The sequence below is a fragment of the Rhea pennata genome, chromosome 19, assembly GCF_028389875.1.
Source record: "Rhea pennata isolate bPtePen1 chromosome 19, bPtePen1.pri, whole genome shotgun sequence".
NCBI classification, from domain to species: domain Eukaryota; kingdom Metazoa; phylum Chordata; class Aves; order Rheiformes; family Rheidae; genus Rhea; species Rhea pennata.
The window spans coordinates 13,538,725-13,562,275 of NC_084681.1; the positions used below are offsets into that span (position 1 = coordinate 13,538,725).

The following is a 23,551-nucleotide window of genomic DNA, read 5'->3' on the forward strand; positions in this document are numbered from 1 at the left end:
CCTGTTTCGCTTAGTATGCACTAATGAACAGGTGGATAGAGCCAAAGTCAAAGGAATTATGACAAAACACTAATGTATTATACATCCTACAGGTCTCATCATGCACCTAGAATGGCAAACAGTCTCCTTTCCAGATCTAACAATAAAATGATGAAACATCATTCTGTCTTTTGAAACATACTGCAATGCATACAAATAATGCTTCCTCTTGCTTGAACAGCAGGTTCTAAGTTATTCTAAATATAGATCATTTCTTCTATCTTCTGATTTGGAAGAGCTGCTGAACAAAAATACACTCAAACACACACACTTATCCCAGAACTTTGCTTTGGTGTTTAGTAACATACTGCATAGAAATCCTCATAGCAATTATTTAAAAAGAGCTACAGATTCATACAAATTACAGAAACTCACACAAATGCCAGCAAATCCTTAAACCTGTAAGGCTGTAAAAGAGCATGCTATCTGACAGCACTTGCACTACGTTGAGTTTGGTCAACAACAAAAACAACAAGAAGAAACAACTCCCCTCCTTCTCCCCCACTCACGTACACCCCCATTACTCTGCCCCAAAATATTCGGACAGTAAAATCAAAACCGAAGGCAGAACTGTTATTGAAGTACATCAAAATGTACACAGACCCTTTTAAGGGCAACAAACTACAAACACAGACTAAGCTTTTATAAAAATGTATTTTTGGAATGTAGGAGTGTGATCATATTACTATATGATCATGTAGTTCATGTATTAAAGATTTTTTCCTATGCATAGTATATTAATTTTAAAACACAAACTAAGGATTTAGCTCTTGAATCATGAACACTTTTGGTGAAGAGCATTAAACAAAGCACTTGTTCAGATTAGCAAGGAAAAACACAGAAAACAGTAAGTTTTTTCAGCCTACTCAAAGCCACTGTGTAAGTTTAGTATGTCTGGGAACAAATGTTTTAGGTGGAAAAGAATGACATCGCTCACATTTTGACTATTTGTTCTGCTAAGTCAAGGATGGACCACTACAGTATGAAAAGCCCAGCCTTTACCATTTGTACAGTTCCAATTAAGTTTTCAAAGGTTTTGTACAAAGCCAGAAAAAAAAAATGAACTATGAAATGACTACTATGTATATAATTAGATATTGAAAGTTTATTTTGAGAGTTGTTTATCAATATATATACTGATAATTTCATTTGTTGATGACAAGCGTGCTTTAAGACAAAATACATATCTGGAGGTTACATCTTCATAAGCGTTTTAGAGGAAATTCAAGCTTTATATTACCTTATTATTTTTTCATAACAAGGAGCCTCTCAATGCATTTGCTATTAAAGGGCTACTATAGCAATATCCTATGGAAAAAATTACCATAAATACAATCACCTATCTTTTAAAGAAAAAATAGTATTTACCAGGGCCTGGAGCATGCCATTCACAACAACGGTCCCCTCCATGGTCTGAAAGGAGGATTTAGATAACATTGAAAGTGTCCAGTCCAGGAAAACTGGCATCCTTTTTTGCCTGACATCAGGGCGGGTAATAAATCTGTCACACACACAAAAAAAAACAGAACACTGCATTTACTAACTTTATAATTCTCAGTGAAAATCTAATTTTTCCTGCTATCTAAACTGGTTGCACCTCCCAAAGGCAATTCTCTAGCAGACATTTTCCTGAACCACTGTGATTGGGAACATCTCAAACATTAGCTGTTTAGCCCTTCTGTTTGTGAGCAAGGCTCTGACCCAAAATCTGACTTACAAATATACCAACCTGTTGAGAAATCTTTAGGATTCTAGTTATTGTATTTGTAAAGCAACAAACTTTACAAAGTTCCTATATAAAATTACTTTCATTAGAATTAGTGAAAAGCTGAAATGAATACAATAATTCAACAGGAACAGCTATTCTGCAAATCTGAAAATTTGCTCAAATAAACAGCAGATCCATACTGCACATGTATCAGACAAATCTGTTTCCAAGGCTGTAAAGAGCAATCATCCAAGCATCTGTAAAGAGCAGGGTTTTTTTTTCAGATTTTTTTCCACTTATAATTTATCACACATGATGGGTCAGGAGACACATTTTTATCCATTCTACAGAGGACCAAAAAGGTTCACGATGGTTATGCTACCTCCCTAAATGTATAAATTCAGTCATCACCAGTGTCAGCCAAGCTATAGTTAGGGCACTCACTTTAGGCATCTAATTCATTCTTTGCACCTAAAAATTATGTCCAGCAGAGGGATTTAGACTAAACTAAAAAATTTTGATCTCAGTATAATTAAAAAAAACAAGAAGGTATACGTCAAAGCCCACAAAACACAATCTACAGCACTTAAAAGTAGGATATGCAGAGAGTCCGCATCTGATTAGCCTGTGCACCTACTGATTGAATAGTGAACTACACTAAGAGCTAAGTAATAGGGAATATTAAATACAGAGAAAGCAGGAAATATTGAATAAACGTGCGATCACTGATTCAAAGACGATGATTTCTTCTGCTCAGCAACAGAACAATGCGGGAGGAGGGACTGGTTAAGGGGTGCTTTTTTTTTTTTTTTTTTTCCTGTAAGAGACAGCAAGTGCAAAGCCTTCTTTTGCACAATAGCCTAGCAGTAACAGAAGCAGCCTGCAAAGCAGGTGAGCTGGTTCCTAGATCCCTTCTCAAGCTGGAAGAGTTTAAATCTTCATCTCCCAGAGGAGGTGCCCTAGCCTTCAGACTAGGAGCAAGATAGAGACGAGCCTAACCTGCTCCTACTGCAGGCAGGTCACTAAGCAGTCAGAAGAGAGAATTCACGGAATAAACTCCAGTTCCTTTGCCTTATGAAATGGGAATGACTTGGAAAAAGGAAAATCTTGAATCTTGATGTTTCTGAATTTTACTCCCAAATTCATAGACTCCTTAGAGCAGGAACTAGAACCTTGCCAGACTTTCCCTTTGTCTTCTCTTTCTCTCTCTCCCCAGAGTTTCCTGCTCAATGGGCTACAGTTAGAATTCTGCATCTTCTCTCTCTATGGGAACTAGGACTTTGGCATTCAAATCCGTATCAACTCTACATCCTGCTTATCAGGGAATTTTTCTGGGATACAAGAGCAGTGGATTCAAGCGCACTCAGGCCAAAGGCCTAGGTCTAGCACCCAGCGAAGTGTTTTAAGCATTAGGCTACTTTGAAAATGGTGTTTTCATAACTAAATAACTAAATCTAAACTAAATCCCAGTTTTGCTCATATTATAGTTTTAAACACCTTGATCCAGCTAGTACCAGAAGATATTCTTAATATTTCTTAATGTATTCGATCACCTTATTTATTATGAGTCTATATTATTAATAAAAAACTAATTCAGCAAATAAAGTGGAGAAGGGAATGCAAGATAACTGATAACAACGTGTCTGCACAGTATTCTACATGGGGATTCAAGGCACTTACGAAATCGTCCTCAAATCCAGTTTTGAGCACTGCATTAACACAAAATTTTGCTGAATGCTGTAATCAATCACATTACTATATATGCGTTTCCAGAAGTAACCTATTTTACAGATACCTTGGAGTGTAAATGAAGTACAAATTCAATTAGCCTAAGGTGGCGAAAGAATTTTTTTGAATTACTGTCATCTTTACTTGAGAAGAATTCAGGGTAGTCACCAAAAACAGGAAATTCTTCAAGATGTTTGGTATGTTTTGTGATTTGCAGGTTTGGGGGGAAGCAAAGAGGAGAAAGGGCACATTCAAGCACATGTCTGCCCAAGAATAACTCGCTGTATCACACTTTCTCCTGACATCCTATGCTGCTGTCACCCTGTGATAAGACAGGTTACAAGTGATGATAACACAAAACAAGGCAGGTAACCGATGCTGATACTCTGGATTCCATTACCAACTCCTTCATTAATTTTCCACGTGACACTGTTACTCCAAAACCAAGTTTTTGTTTTGTCATCAGATTCACAGCTTTAGCATTATACTTGATACATACAAATTTCTAAAGCATTTTGGGTCATGTAACAAAAGTTCAAAGTAAATTTAAAGTTAGTACACAGGCAGTTATTTCCCCAAAAGATGGTTAGGATCTTCCCTACTAAAAAAGTTGTATCTGACAACAATTTTGATACAGTTAAGCCTATAATTTTGTGCCTCTTTCAACCTAAACACATGTTCTATTATTCAGACTAGCTACCTACATCCACTCTCAGCATTTAATCTTTTTTTCATCCTACAGAGTCTCTGCTCCTACAGCTACACTGGCAAAACTTTGCTAGCAGAGCCCCCTAGTGTAGATACAGTATATGCTAGTATAGATATGGGACATGCTAGCATAAAGATTTGGGGGGGGGGGGGTTTAAAAAAATAATAATAAAAAAAGGAAATCACAAACTGATTTGATTGAAGATCTTTTCTGATAATTATGTTGGAATAAGATATGTATACTACCACGCTTTAGCTCCTTTATCATTTACTTTTGTATGAATCACAAATGAAAAAAATACATCCCTTAGAAAAATTATACACTGTACTAAGTCATAGTTTGTGATCACTATGAGATGCAATGCCTGGTCCTCTACTGCTTTACAACTCATTTTCTCATTTATGCAAAAGGCATAAGCTAACAAATTGTCATGGTAATAGTTTAATATGTAATCTATTCCTATAGAATAGGAATTCCTGTATTTTCCAAAACACATTAATTCCAATCTGCAGTAAAATGTTAGCAGAGGAGAGAAGACATACAGAAGTTGGTTATTTCAAAATTGTAACAACTCTAGCAACATAATTACTGAAATGATGGAAAAAAAAAAAAAAAAACTCAGAACAACTGCACCTCTGCTGCAGGGAAATTGCTTGGTTCCTGAACACACAACTGAATAACTTTAGAGAAGCTGTCATGTCTCCATCTTTGGCAATATTCAAAAGCAATCTGGACACAGTCCTGGGCAACATGCTCTAGGTGTCACTGCTTGAGCAAAAGGGTTGGACTAGATGATCTCCACAATGTCCCTTCCAAACTCAACTATGCATCGACATCGATCTGTGATCTTTTTTAAGTCCCTAGAAACCAGAGAAAGCACTCTGAACAGTATTCTGATGGCAGTAAAGAACTGCAAGTATCACTTGCAATAGATATTTGTTTCGTTGGTAATCTAAGAAGAAACATTTCCAACAATAAGTATGCTATTTGCAAGTTTAGCATCTCATATACAATTGTCAAACTTTCAGTCCTCCCAATGCCATCATTAGTAATACTGTCAGACTGAAAAATGGCAGGAGAAAAGAGAGACGGTGTTTTTTCCTTTCTTGCCAAGAAGCACAAAAGAGACTTACTTTGAAACCAGTACAGCAGCTGCATCTCGAGCCTTATCACTGACAACCAAGTAACACTGAAAGTAAAAGAAAACTAACTGTGAAAGAGTTCACACATTTAGATTTAATAATGCAACTACAGAACAACTTTGTACATAAAGCACTTACAAACATTATACTGAGCCTAAAACAGTAAGAAAATAAATATTCTATTTAACAAACCATATCCCAGACAACAGTCTCCCTTCTAGTGTCTTTCAAAGCCGGTTTATATTTACTGAAACCTTAAATTACAGTGGTACTTTTGCTATCACATGTCTGCAAGTGATAAGTCACTGAGAGCTGCTACTGTCGGAACCAGAAGTGGTTGAGGTATGTGTGTTGTGGGATGTTTATTTTTAATCTTAAAGGGATTACAAGTTAGCCATTTCTGTTTATGCTCACTGAAAGTTTAGTATCTTCATTGAAAATTTTTCATGCAGTCATAGCTTCTCAGAGATATGCTATTCATTCTGATCAAATGGTAATTTCCTCCATAAATCATCAAATTTGGCTTTCAGGAAAACAAGCTAGTATTTTCAAATTTTAGAAGCTTATATAGTAAAAGCTTATACAGTAAAAAGCATACATCCATACCATATAGTCATAAGATAAAATAGTTTATTACTTTAGGAAAAAAAAAGGAACAGTGTCCTGGGACATTAAAGGACCAAAAAACATATTGAAGATTCTAAAACTACAGAGAAATTTTGTACAGATTAGATACAGACAATTTTGCCTTAAATAATATTTGAAAAAAATCAGAATTCACTATATATTGAAAGATCAAACCTAAAAAAAAAAGAAAGAAAATACAGGTTTGAATGTATTGCAAGATCTGTAAGATTTATTATACTTACTTTTGCTATATTAAGTATGCGATCCATTGTTGGCATTCGAGCATGCCCTTCTTCAGAAAGAGTATTTCCATCAAAACGGGCCAGATCAAAAGGAATCAAGCATATCATGGAGAGCCATAACAAAAGCATATAACGAGTCTCCCAAGTCTGGAAAAGAACGGTAAAATAAAACATGCACTCCACGTCCTAGAACATATTCTAACAAAATGGTCTGGAGCACAGACTAGCCACTAGCTCCAAGGAGTTTTTAAACCAAGAAGAAAAAACTCTAAACCTCAATGTTCTGAAACACCAAAGGAGATAGAAGTACAAGAAATCCCAAACAGGCATACTGTAACAAAGTTAAAGGGCCCTCCCCTCCGAACCTGTAATCTAGAGATGTTTATTTCTTTCTGAAAGCAAAGCTGCATGTGGCTATTTTCCTGTTTCCTCCTTCCCTCAGCATCAGCATCTCAAACAAGCAAAAAACAACTATAGATTAATAGGAAAAGTCACTCCCTATCTGTAGATAGGGAAAGGAGAGGAAGAGAAAGAACATTTATATTCCCGAAGCATGACAAAAGAAAAAGACTTAGAAATACATTGGTTTTTTTCATCTCTTACTACTTTCATGAACTTATTAAAGCAAATTTAGCTACAATAAAAAGAGACAGACAGAGCGACAGACAGACAGAGCGACATAAAAGAAGCAACTTTTACGGAGCTTCTAAGGTAAACCTTCACCATAAAAGCTAATGCATCTTAAATCTATGTTCTGAGTGCATAAAAAGAATACTTATCTGTGAATAGTTGTTAGAGAAAAAGATGACCTTAGTTTTGCGGAAATTGCTCTTTAAGAACCAAAAGCTGTACAAACACATCAACAACAAATGGCAAAGTACTCAGAAGCAATAAAGCATATTAATAACTGTTTTGAATTTAGAGTAGAGAATTTATTTCTGAGATTTTTAAATAATTTAATTTTGCTCCTTAGAATAGATGATCAATATAAATAGAGGCTTAATAAGCCTCTGGGAATTTTCATTTTTTCTAATATTAAGAGTATGAAATATGATACCTCACTCCACGCCTAAAAATACTTTGCTTAAATATTTTTCCAATCATAATTCTTGCTCTGAACACTCTCACCCAAATGAAACTTAAATCAGAAAGGTAGCTAATGAAATGGTGTTGCACTGTTTTTGAAATTACAGACAGGTGGTAGGAAAATGTAAAATTCTACGTTATTTCTCCATACCCAAGTATACATTACAAAAGGCAAAAATTCATGCCAAATCTATTCAATTTTCCCCATCTTCACCTCCCTCCTTTCAGAAGGAAAGGAAAAAAGAAAAAGCCCCTCATATCTGAAGATAGATACTGGAGTGGAGGGGACAAATTTGGAAACTGAAGAAAGAAAAGAAATCATCATTTCCTACACACGTTTACTCCTCAAAACAGATCTCATATCAAATATCAGTGTTTTCAAAAGCTTGTCTTTCTAATATCAAAAAATAGGAATAAAGACCTCAAAACTAAAGTGCTCCTCTTCCTGTGATCTTACTTTCATGACTTCAAGCTAAATTAACATGACCAATTAATGATCTGCACAGCAGGAAGACAACTTTTCAGTTGCACCTTCTAGAAGTTCATTATCTTTCACTGTCTTTCCTTTTACTGTTGTTTATACTAATTTTACTTTTACTTACTTTTACTGTTTATACTTATTTCTTCTCTCACAGGAGTGGTTAAGTTTTACTGGCACCTCAACTTCTTTGTTTCTAAGCTGTAGAACACATCCAATAAAGGAAAAATACAAGGCCTCTCCCTCAATAACACAGTATTTCTTTTCTGACACAGTGACTTCAATATTAAAACTATTCAGTTAACACTTTTTTTTTTTTTTTTTTTTGCAAAATTTTGCAGAATTAAGAGTTAAACAGAAGAGTTAAACAGAAAGCATGGCAAGCTCTCACCTCGCAGTCTTTTGGATTCTGGTCTACAAGCATATCCAAAACAGGCTGTAGATCACCTACTTCATGAGGAAACAGCGGGAGGAAAGGTTTGTACCCTCTCACCTACAAAAGAAACAGTTTCACAATTTAGTAAGGCATCTGCCATCTTCAAGTATTGAAGAAAAAGAAAAGAGCCTTTAAGAACCACAAGAATACGAATTCATTTCTTAAGTACTTCAGAGTTTGGGGGTTTTTACACACCTACTAAGAATAAGAACAAAAGGAAGGATAATTCTTTAACTTTAAAACAAACTCCTAAGAACTGGCTCAAGAGATGATCAGTTCCTGCTCAGTGCATATTTACATTTCCTTTTGACACAGACTGCTGAAAATCTTCACTGAACCACTATATAATTGTACAGTCCATCTAAATTTTCATCGTAATTTCCTTTTCTTTTTAATGTCATTTTATCATCCAGTATCCCCATGTCTGCAACGATTTTTTTCAGATCTTGCTCTTTGCTACTCTAGATTATTAAATATCATCAGCTAATTGTATCACCACTCTGTCCTCCCCTTTTTACCTATCACTTAGAAATATAATCAAATAACACAGCTCCCAGCAAAGACAGCTATGGCAGCCCACTGATACCTATCTATTTTCCAACCTTTTAGCCAGTTTAAAACAAATTGCTTTAATATCATAGAAGCTTATTTTCTTTAACAGTATTGGACAGCAGGTCTTACAGAATGCCCTTTCAAAATTCAATCTGCTCCAATAACCAAGACATTTTCATGACCCCAGAAAAGTGTTGACTCTCTAAAGATGTGGGTGAACACATTAAAAAAAAAGGAAACAAACAAACAAAACTTAACTGTATTTTGTTTCATTGCAGTACTCAAAAATACTTTTTTAATATATTAAAAAAGTAAAACATTTAAATTATTTAAACAACAAATAAAATATAGAAAACTCACATACTTTCAATTACAGAATATTAAATTCCATTTTTTTACCTTTGTAATGATGTAAAGAAACTTAAAAGCCAGGTGAACTAGCAGGGGAGGAGATCCACTGTCCCGTATTACATCTAACAATGAATTCATCATCCACTCTAATGAAGGGAGAGGGAAAAAAAAGTGAAACTACATGTAGTAGCTCTGAATTTCTCATATTTTTAATAAAGAGGGAGGTAACAGTCATATATGTAATACTAACTACAACAAATTTGCAATGCAAGCATGGATTTTCTAGCTTAACAGATATTCAAGTACATACACACACACACAAAAAAAAATTTTTTTAAGATGACATTTCTACCTAAGTGTCGGTCCAGCAAGTGAGGTTGCTCCTGGTACTTGTCCATTATAACTGAAAAGGAAAAGATATCTGTGAAAAGCTATTCAAATGAGAGGCCATTAACAGCATTAATTGCAATATACCTCTGATTCCAGACAATTTTAGAGTAAGATTTCAATATCCTGGAGCTAAATGTAGTGTAAATTACACCTGTAAATGAGGTCAAGAAGTAGGAAGACTACAGAGAAGTTACTATAACCATATAGTCTGTCCACTTCTAAAACACAAACATTTACCTATACTGCATCATAAATTCCCTTCCTGAAGTCTCTCCCACTACTATCGACAAACTTCATAGCTAGATAAAACAAGCAAGCACTCAGCTTGTTGCTCTCATTCCCTGTGGAACTCCTTGTGGCTCTCCTTTCCCAAGAGCAACTTCTCAGCACACCATTTCTGATGGAACTCGGCAAGTGGAGGACAGCATTAAACCAGAACAGACTGCAGCTGCTGCAGGTAAAGCAGGTTTACACTGCACTCCTACCCAGGCAGCCTCAGAAACCTGCTTTACACCTTCCTGCCTCGCTGTTCACATCTTCTCCCTGCACATCCCATATTCCACTTACTTCTATGCACTGTTCTACTGGTTGCCACATCAAGTTACTAACTCTTCAAAAAATACACACACAACAGTACCGAAACATCAAGAAGTGCAGTAGCATAAAGAGACTTTCTCAATCCTGGGGTTAATATAGCCAGGAGAGAATTCTCCCTGGATACACGGGGTTCCATCACAAGGATATCTTCCTTCCTATGCTTAGAACATATTTAAGGGTCTGCACTGATGAAACAGGATATAGGAGCTGTGATATTTTTTTCTCTTTGTTTTAAGCTTCCTGGGCACAGAAGAGAAAAATACAGCATCACTTTGCATCGGAATGTGCTTATCACAGTTCTCAGAGCTGGAATAATTTCTTTTGAATTTTGAAAATATTCAGCAAAGAATAAATGTTCCTGACATAATTAAACAGCTCTGTCATTAACCACCTGGAAAAATACAAACTGTAGCTACTACAAAACCCCTAAATCTTGTGTTCCTCAAAAATTTTCATATTTCTTGCTTCATCTTGCTATCAGCAATACATTTTCTTTCTTTAGGCAAAACAGTCTGTTATGTGCATTTTAATATTGAAAATACTAAGAACAGGTTGCCATAATTTGTAGAAACAGAAGTATTTCCATTTACATCTGAAAACAATGCAAAGCAGCTACAAAAATGAAAGTTAGTTTTCAGAAGAGGTTATAAAACAATGTAATATTGCACTGATGATTACCTGGATCCTTGTAGATATTTGGTCAGAAAATGTCTTTTTTACCTAAAACTAAAGTATATCATTAACCCTTCATTTTCCCGTATTTGTTTCTCCCAACAATTTTGCTCTCTAATCCTTTTACCCTTCTCCTCTTGGTCATATCAATGGTTAGATTTAAAATGTAATAAAAGTTCAACAGAGCTATGCTTGACCACTGGATGACAATGCCAAGACACTAGCCAGTCCAACACTAACTCCTACAATTCTGTTGGGATACCAAAGAGTTGTTTATTATCAGATGAGCCTGAGTTTCTAATTAACACTAATTTCCCATTGGAATTAATGACATCTTAAACTGCACACAAACAATGGAACTAGCAAATGCAAGAAGAGCCACCAACACTCACAGCAATAGCTTACAATCAGAAATGGAATTTAACTGCAATTCCTTATCCTGCTAAATTGGTTTCCCATAGAACAGTCTAGCAAGGTAAAATAAAAGCCCAAATTGAAATGTTGACTGAAGAGAAATAAACTAAATAGAAGTTTTTTTTTGCAATAATAACGTTATAAAAGATCATCCTAAATTTTCCTACAAAACTATATGAGTAGATTAAAAAGTTGAACACCACACATTTTTGTGAATGCTCGAAGATCTGTGTTAAAATCTCCCATAACTGGTCATCACTGAATAATCTGCACATAGATTAAACTACTCCCTAACCTTCAACATTATATCAATATACTCAGTTAATCTGTTAGCATATTTGGGACATCCCTCTTTTGCTCATGAAGCATCAAATAATGCCTTATGACACTAAATCTTAGATACTGAACAATATGTACTGTGCCTATCAAAGTATATTTTTATATATAAATATTTTATTTATCTATTTACTATGCAATGACATGTTCTTCTGATCAGGGTTACAATGCCATACCCTTCCCCACCAATTTTCAAAGGAAATGCTCCCAGGAAGTACAAAAGTTAGTATTTCAGTGGATAGCCAAGCAATTTTTCTCATTAATGTGATAGAGGACAGATGCACACAGGTAGATCAGAAATACAAACAATGTAAATACCCAGAGACAGTATATATGACACAAAGAACTGTGAGGCACAGCAGGATTATCAACTCCAGAAGCAGATAACTTTTCAGAGATTGACATTTTTCAGAACGTCTTTAGCTATACCATGAAATTCTGCCTTTTCACCTATCATACCAAACAATCAACATAAATACGAGTGTTCTTGTCACTTCTTTCTGAGCAGTTACATGTTTACCATTAACTTCCTTGGATGACTCATGATTTGTTAAATCAACCAAGGATGCACAACAGATTAATAACAGTCACAAGTCAGTGGAGCACAATGTTAAATAATCAGCAACACAACTCCAAAACCATGGACACAAAAGTGACAGTGGGAGAGCTATCATAACTGCCACAATATACTGATCAGATGCTTCTATTGTAACATTTACATTGCTGGCTGCCTCTTTTCCTCACACCTACAAATAATTTAGAATCTAACGGTGTGTATGATTATAACTTTTGTACCTTTTTTCCTTGAAAAGGGCAGGAGAAACAGAATTAGCTTAACACTGGATCACAGGCAGCATAAGTAACAACTTTTCGTACTGGCTTCCTTATTCCAGTATTCTGTCCATGAACTGTTCTACATCTTGAGCCAATTGAACTACAGAGTCCATTTCCTGCCATAATTTTTAATTCTACTGAATAACTTCTCCAAGGCCAGATTTCTAAATGTGGCGTATTTTGGTTTATTGTTGCCTACCCAGCTTCTTTTGGGTGAAAACAGACACTATAGCAGTATTTTCTTTTTGATAGCAAGTTTCTGTAACTTCACAATTTTTGCAACAGTATTTGCAAAATGCTAATCCATTCAAAATAATTTGTTTTGTAAAAACACAAAACTCTGAATTAGCTATTGCAAATTATCTGGCCAGGATATCGTATCCATTCCACAGTTGAGCAGTCTAACAGGCTAACTACCTAGGACACTTACATGAACATGATAACACTACCAGTTATTCAGCCGAGGTCTAGGGCTTGCACAGTTTTCATTATATGGCACAGAACTAGGGCTACTAAGTCAGATCTGAGTTGCCTCCACTCAGAAATAACTGGGCAGTCCTTACGCAGTCAGCTGACTTTTTCACTTGTGTTAATCTACCTTTTATATTTTCTGTGAAACGTAAAATTCAAAATATGAAATAACAATCTGAAACAAAAAATACCTATTTCTAGTAAGTAGTTAGATATTAAAACAATTTTTGATAAAGACATACAAATAACAACTAAACAAAACCTACCCTTTTCCTCCTCTATTCACACCATTTTAACACTTGCCATACCAAAATATGCCCTTTATAGTATTTTTACTGACCTGCATGTGTCTCAGATAGTTTGGTCCCCTCTCACAACTGCAGCTTTTGGCAGCTGATAAATGTCTTGTTTGGTTCCAGCAACCATTACACATAGCCCTGCCTCTGTGACAGCTCCTAAATCCGGCTATCGGATCACTGAACAAACTGCTTGGTTCTCAGAAACACTGTATGGCTATATTTACAGTCAAAATCCAAGCAAGCTGCAGATTACAAACTATTATTGAAAATAAGACGGCAGGCCTCCTGCCTGCCAAACTATTTGCCTGCAATCTGCACACACTGCTGAAAATTTTTAACAGAATTACTGCCTGCCCTTGCACAGGAAGCAGGTGGCTAAGCAAGGTTCAAAATTCAGATTTCTTAAACCCAAGGCATGGGTTTTATCTACTGAGTCAGAACAGAATATATATCTAAAAGACAAAATGAGTTTAATATGTATTTATATATATATATTTTTATATATATATATATATGTATATATGTATATGTATGTATATATATATATGTTAGTAAAGTCTAAACGTTGTTTCCTGTTTGGAACTAACGCTCGGCCCTTTTCTCTATTAGCGTCACTTCAGCAAGGTCCCCCCCCTTGGATGCTGTACTTACCTACGAATTTTTCAATCGTCATCTCGCGAGTCACCAGGTCCGCAAACACCGCCCGGAGGCTTCCGATGAGCGCCCTGACTTCCTGGCTCTCCGTGAAGCTCTCCAGAATGTTTCCCCGGGCGATGACATCCGCCTCCAGGCTCTTGCTCTCCTCCTGCTCGGAGCCATCGCCCTCGCCCTCGCCCGGCGTCTCGCCCAGCGCCATGCCCGAGGCGGCCCGTCAGCGCTCCCTGGCAGCAGCACGGCGGAAAGGCGGCGGCGGTCACGGGAGCGCCGGGCGAGGCCGGGCCACCCCCTCCCCGCCGCCGCTCCCTCTGCGGCCACCGCCCCGGGCCCGGCGCCGCCCGCCGCCGCCATGCAGCCCGCCGCAGCCCGGCCCGGCCCTCCCCCGCCCTCCTGCACGGCCGGCGGCTCCTGAGGGGGCGGCGGGGGCGGGGGGAAACGCCGGGGCGGCCCCGGGGCCCGCGCGCCACCCCCCCCCCCCCCATTCGCCCCCCGTTCGCCGCCAGCTCCCGCGCGCATTACCCCGGCAACCGCCGCCGCGCTCCCCGCGCTGGCCCGCGCGGAGCCACCCTCTACGGGGTGCTGCACGGGCCGAAAGGCTGCAGAGACGGCTGCGCGCGGCTCCGCCCCCGGCAGCGCAGCGGGCGGGAGCCTGAGGGGAAGCGCGGCCCCGGCCCCGGCGGCGGCGGCGCCCTCCCTCGCCGGGCTCCTCCTTCAGCCCCGCACCATCACCCAGTGCTTCCCATTCCCTCCATTGATTATAAAGGCAGTTCGGGGAGACGGGTAATATCCAGCACCTCCGGCCATGCCCAAGTGTCTGTCTTCAGGCTCAAATTCTTTAACGCAAACCACAATCGCGAGATGCAGAGACACTCAATATCTAGCTTTTGCAAGGCAAGTATTTTATTTGACAAGGAAAAGATCTTACGTTCACATGTGTTTTTGTTAACATTAATAAATACTAGTTCTCGTGCACTTTGCAGTTTTCCCAGGCCTGGATCTTCCAGCTATCAGCTACAATTTCAGCTGAATTCTAACATCACCCATTCCACTTTTCCCTATTATAAATGTATCAAGTGTTAGAAACAGTGTGACAAATTCACCTCATCGTAGCCCAAATTCAAGTAAGTAAAAAGTTTAAACTATTCGTATTATGTTTACGTAGAATAAATTCAAATTACTTAATGTTCTAAAATCCAACTTTAAGCTTTAAAAGAAATCTTTTAGCATAGTAAACATAAGAAAAAATATTGTTTCAGTGTCTGCTATATTCTACAGAATAACGTTATTTTCAAGATACTATTTATCATAGCAGTACCATGTAAAGCTGAAAAATGATCTAAACATATTTGAGCATTTTGAATATAACTTTTTAGGTATCAGGCATTACAACATCCAAAGCTTAAAGACATAGATTCAGTTTGTCTAATTTGGATTTTCCAATTCACATAAGCCTTCGTGGGATTGCACTTTTATTTACTTTCTTTACCCCTCCTTCCTTCCATTAAAAAGGGTTGACTTGTTAACATATTCTTGCTAATATTCTATGCCAGTATATTTGTTGCATGCTTTTCCTCCCCAAATTCTCATTGCCTATTTTTTCTGTAAAAATAAAGCAAATAGGAATACTGAAAAATATTTTTAAACCATCCATTTTTACACTGTTCCTTCAATAAGCAAGCAGTGATGGAACAGACTACTTTTGCCCAACATAAATTATTTTCTAGAACTGAAAAAAATCAAGTCCAAATCAGCATTGCAGCAATAATAGATGCTTTCTTATCATCAAATAGCTAAGTCTCCCTCCTGATACATTTTTACAGTTATTTAAATATACATCACTATCATAGCATAACATACTAACATGTCTTACTATAGCTAAAAAGAAAATCCTGTCAAATTAAATACCAAAAATACAAGAAATGCTATTATACATGCTCGCAAAGTGCAGTCTAAAGGGCCCAATCTACTCTTCTTCAGATAAAGTGAAGGTTTTAATTTCTAGATTCATAGAATCTGAATTAAATTTTGGATCAGAACTCTTACAAGGGGAAGGAAAGAAAACACAGAAACATAAATGGGAAAAGGGATGGAAGCAGACAGAAGAGAAAAGAAAAACCCAACAAAAAAAAAAAAAAAAAAAAAAAGGAGAGGTAAGGAACCAGTGATTACTTCAGCACCACAATCCCAGTAGCTCTCAATAATGAACTGGTGGTAGAACAGCAGAAGTGACAAGATGCACAAGAGCATGGAAATGCAGCAACTGACAAGCAGGACAGTCTACACACAGTAATGTTAGCCTGACTGTCATGCTACTTTTGCAGCCTAGTGAAGTTTTCACAAACCATGTAGTCCTTTTCTTCAGTGTAGTACGAATCTGTGGTAGTAAACTAGTATATAGAGTTAATTAACACAATCACTCCTAACATTTAGTGAGGCTCTAAAGGTACATCTGCCATGTGTTTCATCATCAACATTAATTTCTAGATTGTGTTACTTCTGATAAGCAGGGACTATGTCAGAATTTCTCAAATGTTTTTGTTTACTTTAAAAGCTTTCTCATTACATTTAGGGTAGAGCCCCTATACCCTGTCCCAAAATGGTTCCAGTGGTTTATATAATTAAAGAGCTGATACAATTTGTTTCGTTTCTCAAATCCTGGAGCTTTGGGTATTTTACTGTGATAGGCAGAGAAAAAAGAGCTGCTAAACCCACCAAACATTCCAGCAATCGCCAGTTCAAATTCTGAATGGCCATAAAAGGAAGCAGGGTCAAAGACAATTGGCCCGGAGTCATCCTCAGCCACATTTCCTGCCCACAGGTCCCCATGCAGGAGAGCAGGAACAATTTCTATGTCACAGAACATTTCAGGAATCTTTAGCTGAAAGAGCATGAAGAAACACATAACAGTTCATGAGCCTTGAACAACATATTAAATAAGCAGAGTACTATAGAGTATAAGAGAAAAATGATCAAATACTGCCTCTTTTCAGTCCTCATGGAGCGCTTTTGAAGTGATGGCTACAAGTGTAAACCTAAACTACAAGTCGGTAAAGAATATTCTTACTTATTCTTGACAGTGTTTAACAAATCATTTATTTCACACCCTACTATCAACATCTAGTATTAATGTATTGTTTCATACATGGACACTATGGGCTGTCACAAGAAATATAAAATAAGTTTCATTTAAAAGAAATGGTTGAGTGGCAAAGATGATCACAACACCCTCTGGTTCTTCCTGAGCTACTATCATGGAGACATTCAGTTTTTATGGAACTTAATTCTTAGACACAACTTCCTATTCTATCATTATTAGCTATATTCTAAGAAATAAATTTCAGTGCTTAGAGATTTATTTTTAATATGCATTAAAAAAACTGAAAGAGCAACATGAATTCTTTTCAACTGACTGACATTAGACCAGCAGTGAAGTTATTCCTGTTCGCCCAAAGCCATGTAAATTTGCTATAAAACATTTAAAATTCCACTAGTGTATATTTTCTAACTTCACAAATAACAAATTTACAGTATGGTTTGTACCTTTAGCTGTGACCACAGTTCTCTTGCTTCTCTGTCTCCATAATCCTTTTCAATCAAATCCAATTGAGCCTGAAGTCGGTGACATACAAAGAAAGAAGGCCAATCATTCTGCCATTCATTCACCTTAAAAATATGATATAGAAGTTTATTATAAACAATTTTAATGTAAGCATAGTCAGTATTAGCAATGTTAATATGGCCTGAACAATGTTACTAGAAATTTGGTTGATTGTTCACTTGGGAGTGGTATCTTCTTCCATGCTGGAATGGGGCTGTCTTTAACATGAGATGTAAGTTAAGGTTCTGGCTATTTTCATTCATTCAGTTTTCTTAACAGTATATTTTAAAGGGAAACTCTCTAGTAAGCCTATTTCAGTTCTTCCATATATATTCCAAAATCTTTCTGGAAATTTAAGAAAACAGTTCATTTTTATTAGGTAATGCATTCCTAATTTGGTCAAAAGCTGTACTCAGCAAAGAGTTTCAGATATTGAAAGTTCATTTAGTTAAATAGTTGAATGAAATTCTGCCATATGCAAAGTCAAAAATGGCTGGTTTATCCCTGAGAGTCTATTCCAATGTTTTATATGAGGTTTTATATACTGAGGCCTTCTAAAAAACAATGAATTTTGCCATGAGACTTATGTAGTAGAGGCTTAGAGGAAACAAAAACAGAGACATGGCTTATGAAGGAATAATTATTTTGTTAAGTATCACCAAGCTGAAGAATCACCACATAATTTTAACTTCTTGTCCAAACCACTGCACTTGCATGCCACTGAATGGCCATCACAGTCATTTCACCACTAGATCAAAATGAAGCACAGAAAACAAAGTGATCATAAAGCTGAACGCAATAAAACAAGCTTTTGTGTACAGAATTTACAAAACTGTATGAGTACCTACTAACTTCACAGATATGGAACATACCTGGGGTATATAGCCACAGCAGGTGGCTGTATGGAATCCAAACTTATCCACATACTGAGACTCAGACTGGCCTGCACCTTTACCTAAGAAATGAAATAAACATAGCAAGTTTAAAGATCATTACACAGAAAAGTGTGCAAATGTAGAATTAAATTTATCCAATAAGCCTAACAAATAATTTTAAATATGGATATTTGGATATTTCTAAGTAACACTTATTTCATAGTCACAGTCCTCTCTAAAAATAGTAAGAGCTATCTTAACCTCAAATATATTGGACAGAGAGGCACAATTAGTGACTTATTTGGATAACTGAGTTACACATTCAGGAACAGAGTCTAGCTCTCCAATTTGTAAGACACTGTTCTGTAACTGTCTTGTAAGACACTGGAACATGTTACCACTAAACATGGCTTATTTTTGATTCATGAATTATTTGCGACTTGCCAGTAATCTGGCTTTCTCTCAAAAATAATAGAATGTAATATGTATATCACTACAAGTCAAATTCTATCCATTCCTGGAGTCATGGGAAACATGCAGAAACAAAATTGGGCATCAGATTTTAATACTAACCATTCTATAAGAAATGGAATTCCTTATATGGTTTCCCATTTTGTTCTTTTTTGTTTTAATCCACTTTCCAAAGAATGATGGAAGGTACTTCCATTGATGTCAGTGAAAAATGAATCATACCTTTACAATGATGAATTATTATTGCCTTCAAGAAGCAACAATTATTATATATTATTTTATATATTTTAGTTCAAAAATCCCCAATATATTTAAAGGGGAATTTCATTGTGAATTTACTAAGTGGTACGTATTTTGTAGTAAGTTAATCAGTTGAATTAACAGGGGAAAAAAGTAAAAAAGAGAATGTCTGTAACATCAAAAGATTGATAGGCTGAGAGTTTTACCTAATACTGAAGGAGACATCTAGCCCAAATCTTTAGTTTGGTTTAAGAAATGTTGAAAGCTATAAATATCAGCTATTAGCATTATTTCCTACTAAATTCCAGTATCAGCATATTTTTATATAACAAAGCATGTACAAAATGAAGATTTAAAAATATATTCACTGAGTATTGTATTAAAAGGATAGAATTTGTTTTATGTATTTAATAGCAATTACAGTTACTCTGTATATTGTGTACTTTTGAGAAGTTTGGCATAGGGACAGTAGGCATCTTATGAGACACATCATTAAAATTATAATGCAATAATGTGTCACAGCCAAATTAATTATTTCATTTATGTTTGAGTACATGGTATCTATACTCTACCAATTGTGTGTTCCTCCTTTCTCAGTTTCTCTCCAAGCTTCTGGTTATAAAGATGAAGTTCAGCTATCTGCTCTCCAAGCTTTGAAGAATATCTGCAAGTTCAAAAAAACAAACCAAAAAAAAAATTAGATAGATTAATGAAACATTGCGGAAAAAAATCTTAATTCAGCATGAACAAGTACAGGGTTCTACATTTGCCAGGAATATTCAGCTGCACGAATATATAATAGGGAGCAAATGGCTAGACAGCAACTCCATAGAAATGGTTTATAACAGATAATAAAATGAACATTAGTCAATAATATGCTCTTGCAAAAAGAGCATACATAACACAAGGTTGTATAAATAGGAGCACAGTGTGAAATCTATTAAGTAATCCTTCTGGTCCACTCTACATTAATAAGGAGAAAACAAAACGTAGTATCTAATTTTGAGCCTCACAGCTCATGATCAGTTGGACAGAAATAAGAAGGAGTCTAAAAAGAAGCCATGAGAAAAATTTTAATTAACTGAGGTTGCTTAACCTAGAAAAAAGACTGAAGAAAAAGTTTCTGTGCAGAGATACCTAACAGCAGCTGCGAGAGAGGCAACAATTTCTTCTTAGTGTCTAGAATGAGTAGAAAAGAAATCATGGGTTTAAAATTGCAACAAAGATGATTCACGTTAGACTTTAGAAAACCTTTCTTAATCTTAGGAATAGTAAACAACTGTCATGGACTGTTAGCAGAGGCTGTGCAATTGCCATTATTTTCACAATAAGCTGTCAAACAACTGCCAGAGCCACATAGGCATCACTACATTCCCTTAGAGCAGGGGAACGAAGGTGATCACTCTTGAAAGCCTAATTACTTTTTCAGCTTTGTTTACTGAGGAAACAATACTTATACAGTCATACTATCTATCTGTTTATTTCTATGGAAAATTTTAATCTCATGTCTATGCTCTAGTGCCTTTGAGCTTTTTGGCTGGCTTCAACTGTATTTGATATGGGACCAGAGATCTCAAAAACATAAGTAGTGTGTAAATTTAATAAAAACTGATAAGCTGGGAAAAAGAAACCCAAATTAATAATCTCATGGGAGGAAGACAGGCAAAACTGAGCCATTTTCCCTTTCACTTCAGTAACATCTGACTGATCAGCACATGTGAACTGGTCTGCCAACCATCACATACAGCTCCGGACTAGCCAGAGTGTGCCATTTCTATGGCAGACAGGTCAGAGAAGAGCAAAATAGGGGGAGGGAGTGTACACATATATTTATGTATATGTATTTTAATTGAGATCTCGACAAATTCAAACTCTATTGGTAAGAGAACAGAGATGTTCTTTTCAGGAATCTCTCTGAGCAGACATATAAGAAAATACACTGAAAAAAATGCAGTAGAAAGAAAAACAGAGAAAAGCGCAGACATACTTGTTGAGATGCTTCATCTTTAGATATTCCATGACAAACATCGCTCCTCCTCCAGGAAGGTCAATCACTTTAATAGGCTGAGGCACTCTCACAGTATTGGTTTTCTGAATAGCTTCCAAACTTGCCATTTCCCCTTCAAACATCTTTCTAGCCTGTTAAGGAATAAGAACATCCTATGGACACTTGCAAAAAATACATTGAGAAATAGTCTTGTTTTCAAATGTAACAGTTAACTCCTCCTGATAAAAGAATATAGCTGCAGTGAGGTTTCAGTCTTTGCTTAGTCCTCCCTCTCCTTAGGGAGACTTGTTTGATCACCTCAGCTGGATTTTAATCTTTCTTTTCCCCAAATTCATAGTAGGATAGAAAAAAATTTACCTTCAATTCCCATTATTTATCAAACTACTGAGATGTAACAGTTTTCTCTGAGGATAATACCATGAGGATAATACAGATGATCATTACTAAATGAAGTAAAAGATTGCATCCTTAAACTGGTTCTTTCTTTCCATAAAGGTCAACGGCCACCAGATGGAGTTTACAGTACAAACATTAAACCTGTACTCTGTACTTCTAATATAAAGATGCTGTTCTTCATAGCAGCTTTGGGTTGTTTTAGATATTGATAAGCAATTTCTAATGCACTGGGTTACAAAAGACAATTTATTATGCATTTATTTAGTAATAGAAAAGCCAAGAGCTCAGCCTGAAAAATTGCGATAATCTTACTACTAGAAACTCAGAAAACAATGGGGAAGCTTGAAAAACATGTAGCTTTCAAGAAATGCACGAGTTTCAGCATTGGCACCCTTTGTTTTCTTCCTCTTTCTCCTTTCCCTCCTACTATTCTATCCTCCTACTCGAAATATGAAGAAGAATGCAGTAAATGCAAATTGAGCTTTAGGCTTTTCCAAACTATAAGTACTACAAAAACAACTGTGCACTTGGTCTTTTTTTTTTCTTCTATACAGCAATGCTAGTTCCTGTTGTTGAGGGTTACCATACTGCATTACACTACATGCAGCATTAACCAAACCCATTTACTAGCTGATGTAAAATATACTACAGCTTTCAAAAGAAAATTGAAAGAAAAGCTTAAGTAATTCAGAGCTTGAAAATACTCAAATTCCATCATTTACAAACAACTGCTAAGTTCAAAAAGAGATATTGCTCTCTATATACAATAATATTAGTAGTTAAATATCTGCTAGCATTAACCTGAGACTTATGGTTGATCTTAATAAATACTCGTCCACTGTCTGTTTCATAGGCTTGGCCTTGGCTGATGTATCCTCCTCCCGAGCTTCCAAATGCCTTCAGAATGGAAGTTTTCAATTCTGTTTTCAGTATCTTTTCCATGGCAATTTCCAGGCTGTTGTAGCTCTCTCCTGCTAAATCCACTGCAAAACAAGATTAAAGGTCTGGGTCCTTCTCTCACTGTCACTCTGCTATGAGGTAGAAAGGGCCACCCACCAAATCAAAAAATAGCAGCTAAAACAAAAAGCAAATCCAGAGATAATGTTTAGAAATGCTTTGGTTTTGCATGGGCTTTTATAGCTTTAGACGAAAAATAAAAGTCTTTAGCAAATATTTGCTAGAATAAGATTGAGAGGTGTGGCCTGGGGTCCTTTTTCAACTATGCTGAGAGCTGCTGGTATTTGTAGTTTGGACCCGTTCTTCTATTTTAAGCTCTGCGTTCACATTGGTAGAAGAAGTCATTTTTAAACAAAGCCACTAGAGGGAGTCTAAAGGCAATAATACAAATGGTGCACATTTATTGCATTAGTCATTACTGAGATAGTAAAATAAAACGTTGCAGTCCATCGAATGCATTTTAATCATGCCGCTGACTGTGTATCAGTCAACAGAAATAGGAGAAAAGTACTGTTTTCCCCCCTGCTCATAACCATTTTGTGTGGATTAGAGACCTGTTGTGGTCAATGAGATCTTTAGAACTCTTCCTGCCTCAGGATGTAACCTTGCCTCTAGTAGATTAGTGAAAAGGTTTTTATTGCCTGAAACTGCCCTCAAGTCAGCAAGACAGTAAGGTGTTCATGGCTGGGCATTATCAAGTGAAAATTCATGGTAACAAAAACAGGAAGGTGATAAGTAAATTTAGAGTTCTATTTCTGTGTGCTTCTCCTGGTCTAATATGCAATCTTTAGGAAGTCCTTTCACTTTTTTCCTTCACATAGAAAAAGGTTCCCTTGGATACTGCTGGATTTAATGACTTTGTACTGACCAAGCATACTGATACACTCAGGTATAAAGTACAACATGTTATAATCCTGATCCTATTTTGTTAAAAAATACTATCTGTATAAAGATAACATATTTGGTTCCATGAATAAAGCTGGGTCCTAGTGTATCATAACCTGTGCAGAAGACTGGAGGTCTTGTTCCCACGTGGAGCAGAAATGTCATCCATCTCTCCAGTGACTTTCTGGATTCTGTGCCATTACTTGACTCGCACTTTCATGCATTTCTCTCACTTTCCTATATCGTTAGCTTATAATGCCAAAACCAAGCAGCTTATATGAATCAAAGGACTGAATGATTACAAATCCTGGCTTCATTTAGGTAGGCTCCTCACTACATTCCCAAATGTTTCT

The 23,551-nt window shown here is 36.6% G+C and overlaps 2 protein-coding genes across 3 annotated transcripts in view; both read right to left on the reverse strand.

The window, feature by feature from the left end:
* Positions 1-14,353, reverse strand: part of TBCD (tubulin folding cofactor D) — a 129,655-nt gene extending 115,302 nt beyond the window's left edge. For both annotated transcript variants that reach the window (XM_062592070.1, XM_062592069.1), the window contains exons 1-8: positions 14,288-14,353; positions 13,763-13,992; positions 9,451-9,501; positions 9,147-9,244; positions 8,151-8,252; positions 6,196-6,342; positions 5,318-5,373; positions 1,408-1,540 (exon numbers count right to left, since the gene is read on the reverse strand). In XM_062592070.1, the coding sequence (XP_062448054.1) occupies positions 1,408-1,540; positions 5,318-5,373; positions 6,196-6,342; positions 8,151-8,252; positions 9,147-9,244; positions 9,451-9,501; positions 13,763-13,967 (792 nt within the window). In that variant the 5' untranslated portion in view covers positions 13,968-13,992; positions 14,288-14,353. The remainder of the gene's footprint in view (positions 1-1,407; positions 1,541-5,317; positions 5,374-6,195; positions 6,343-8,150; positions 8,253-9,146; positions 9,245-9,450; positions 9,502-13,762; positions 13,993-14,287) is intronic.
* Positions 14,354-14,650: 297 nt separating this feature from the next.
* On the reverse strand, positions 14,651-22,517 carry FN3K (fructosamine 3 kinase). The gene is made up of 6 exons (XM_062591572.1): positions 22,158-22,517; positions 20,940-21,091; positions 19,525-19,616; positions 18,239-18,321; positions 17,309-17,431; positions 14,651-16,646 (listed from the first exon to the last, which is right to left on the reverse strand). The coding sequence occupies exons 1-6, from the start codon at positions 22,296-22,298 to the stop codon at positions 16,308-16,310; spliced, it is 930 nt and encodes a 309-aa protein (XP_062447556.1). The 5' UTR covers positions 22,299-22,517; the 3' UTR covers positions 14,651-16,307.
* Positions 22,518-23,551: the final 1,034 nt, after the last annotated feature.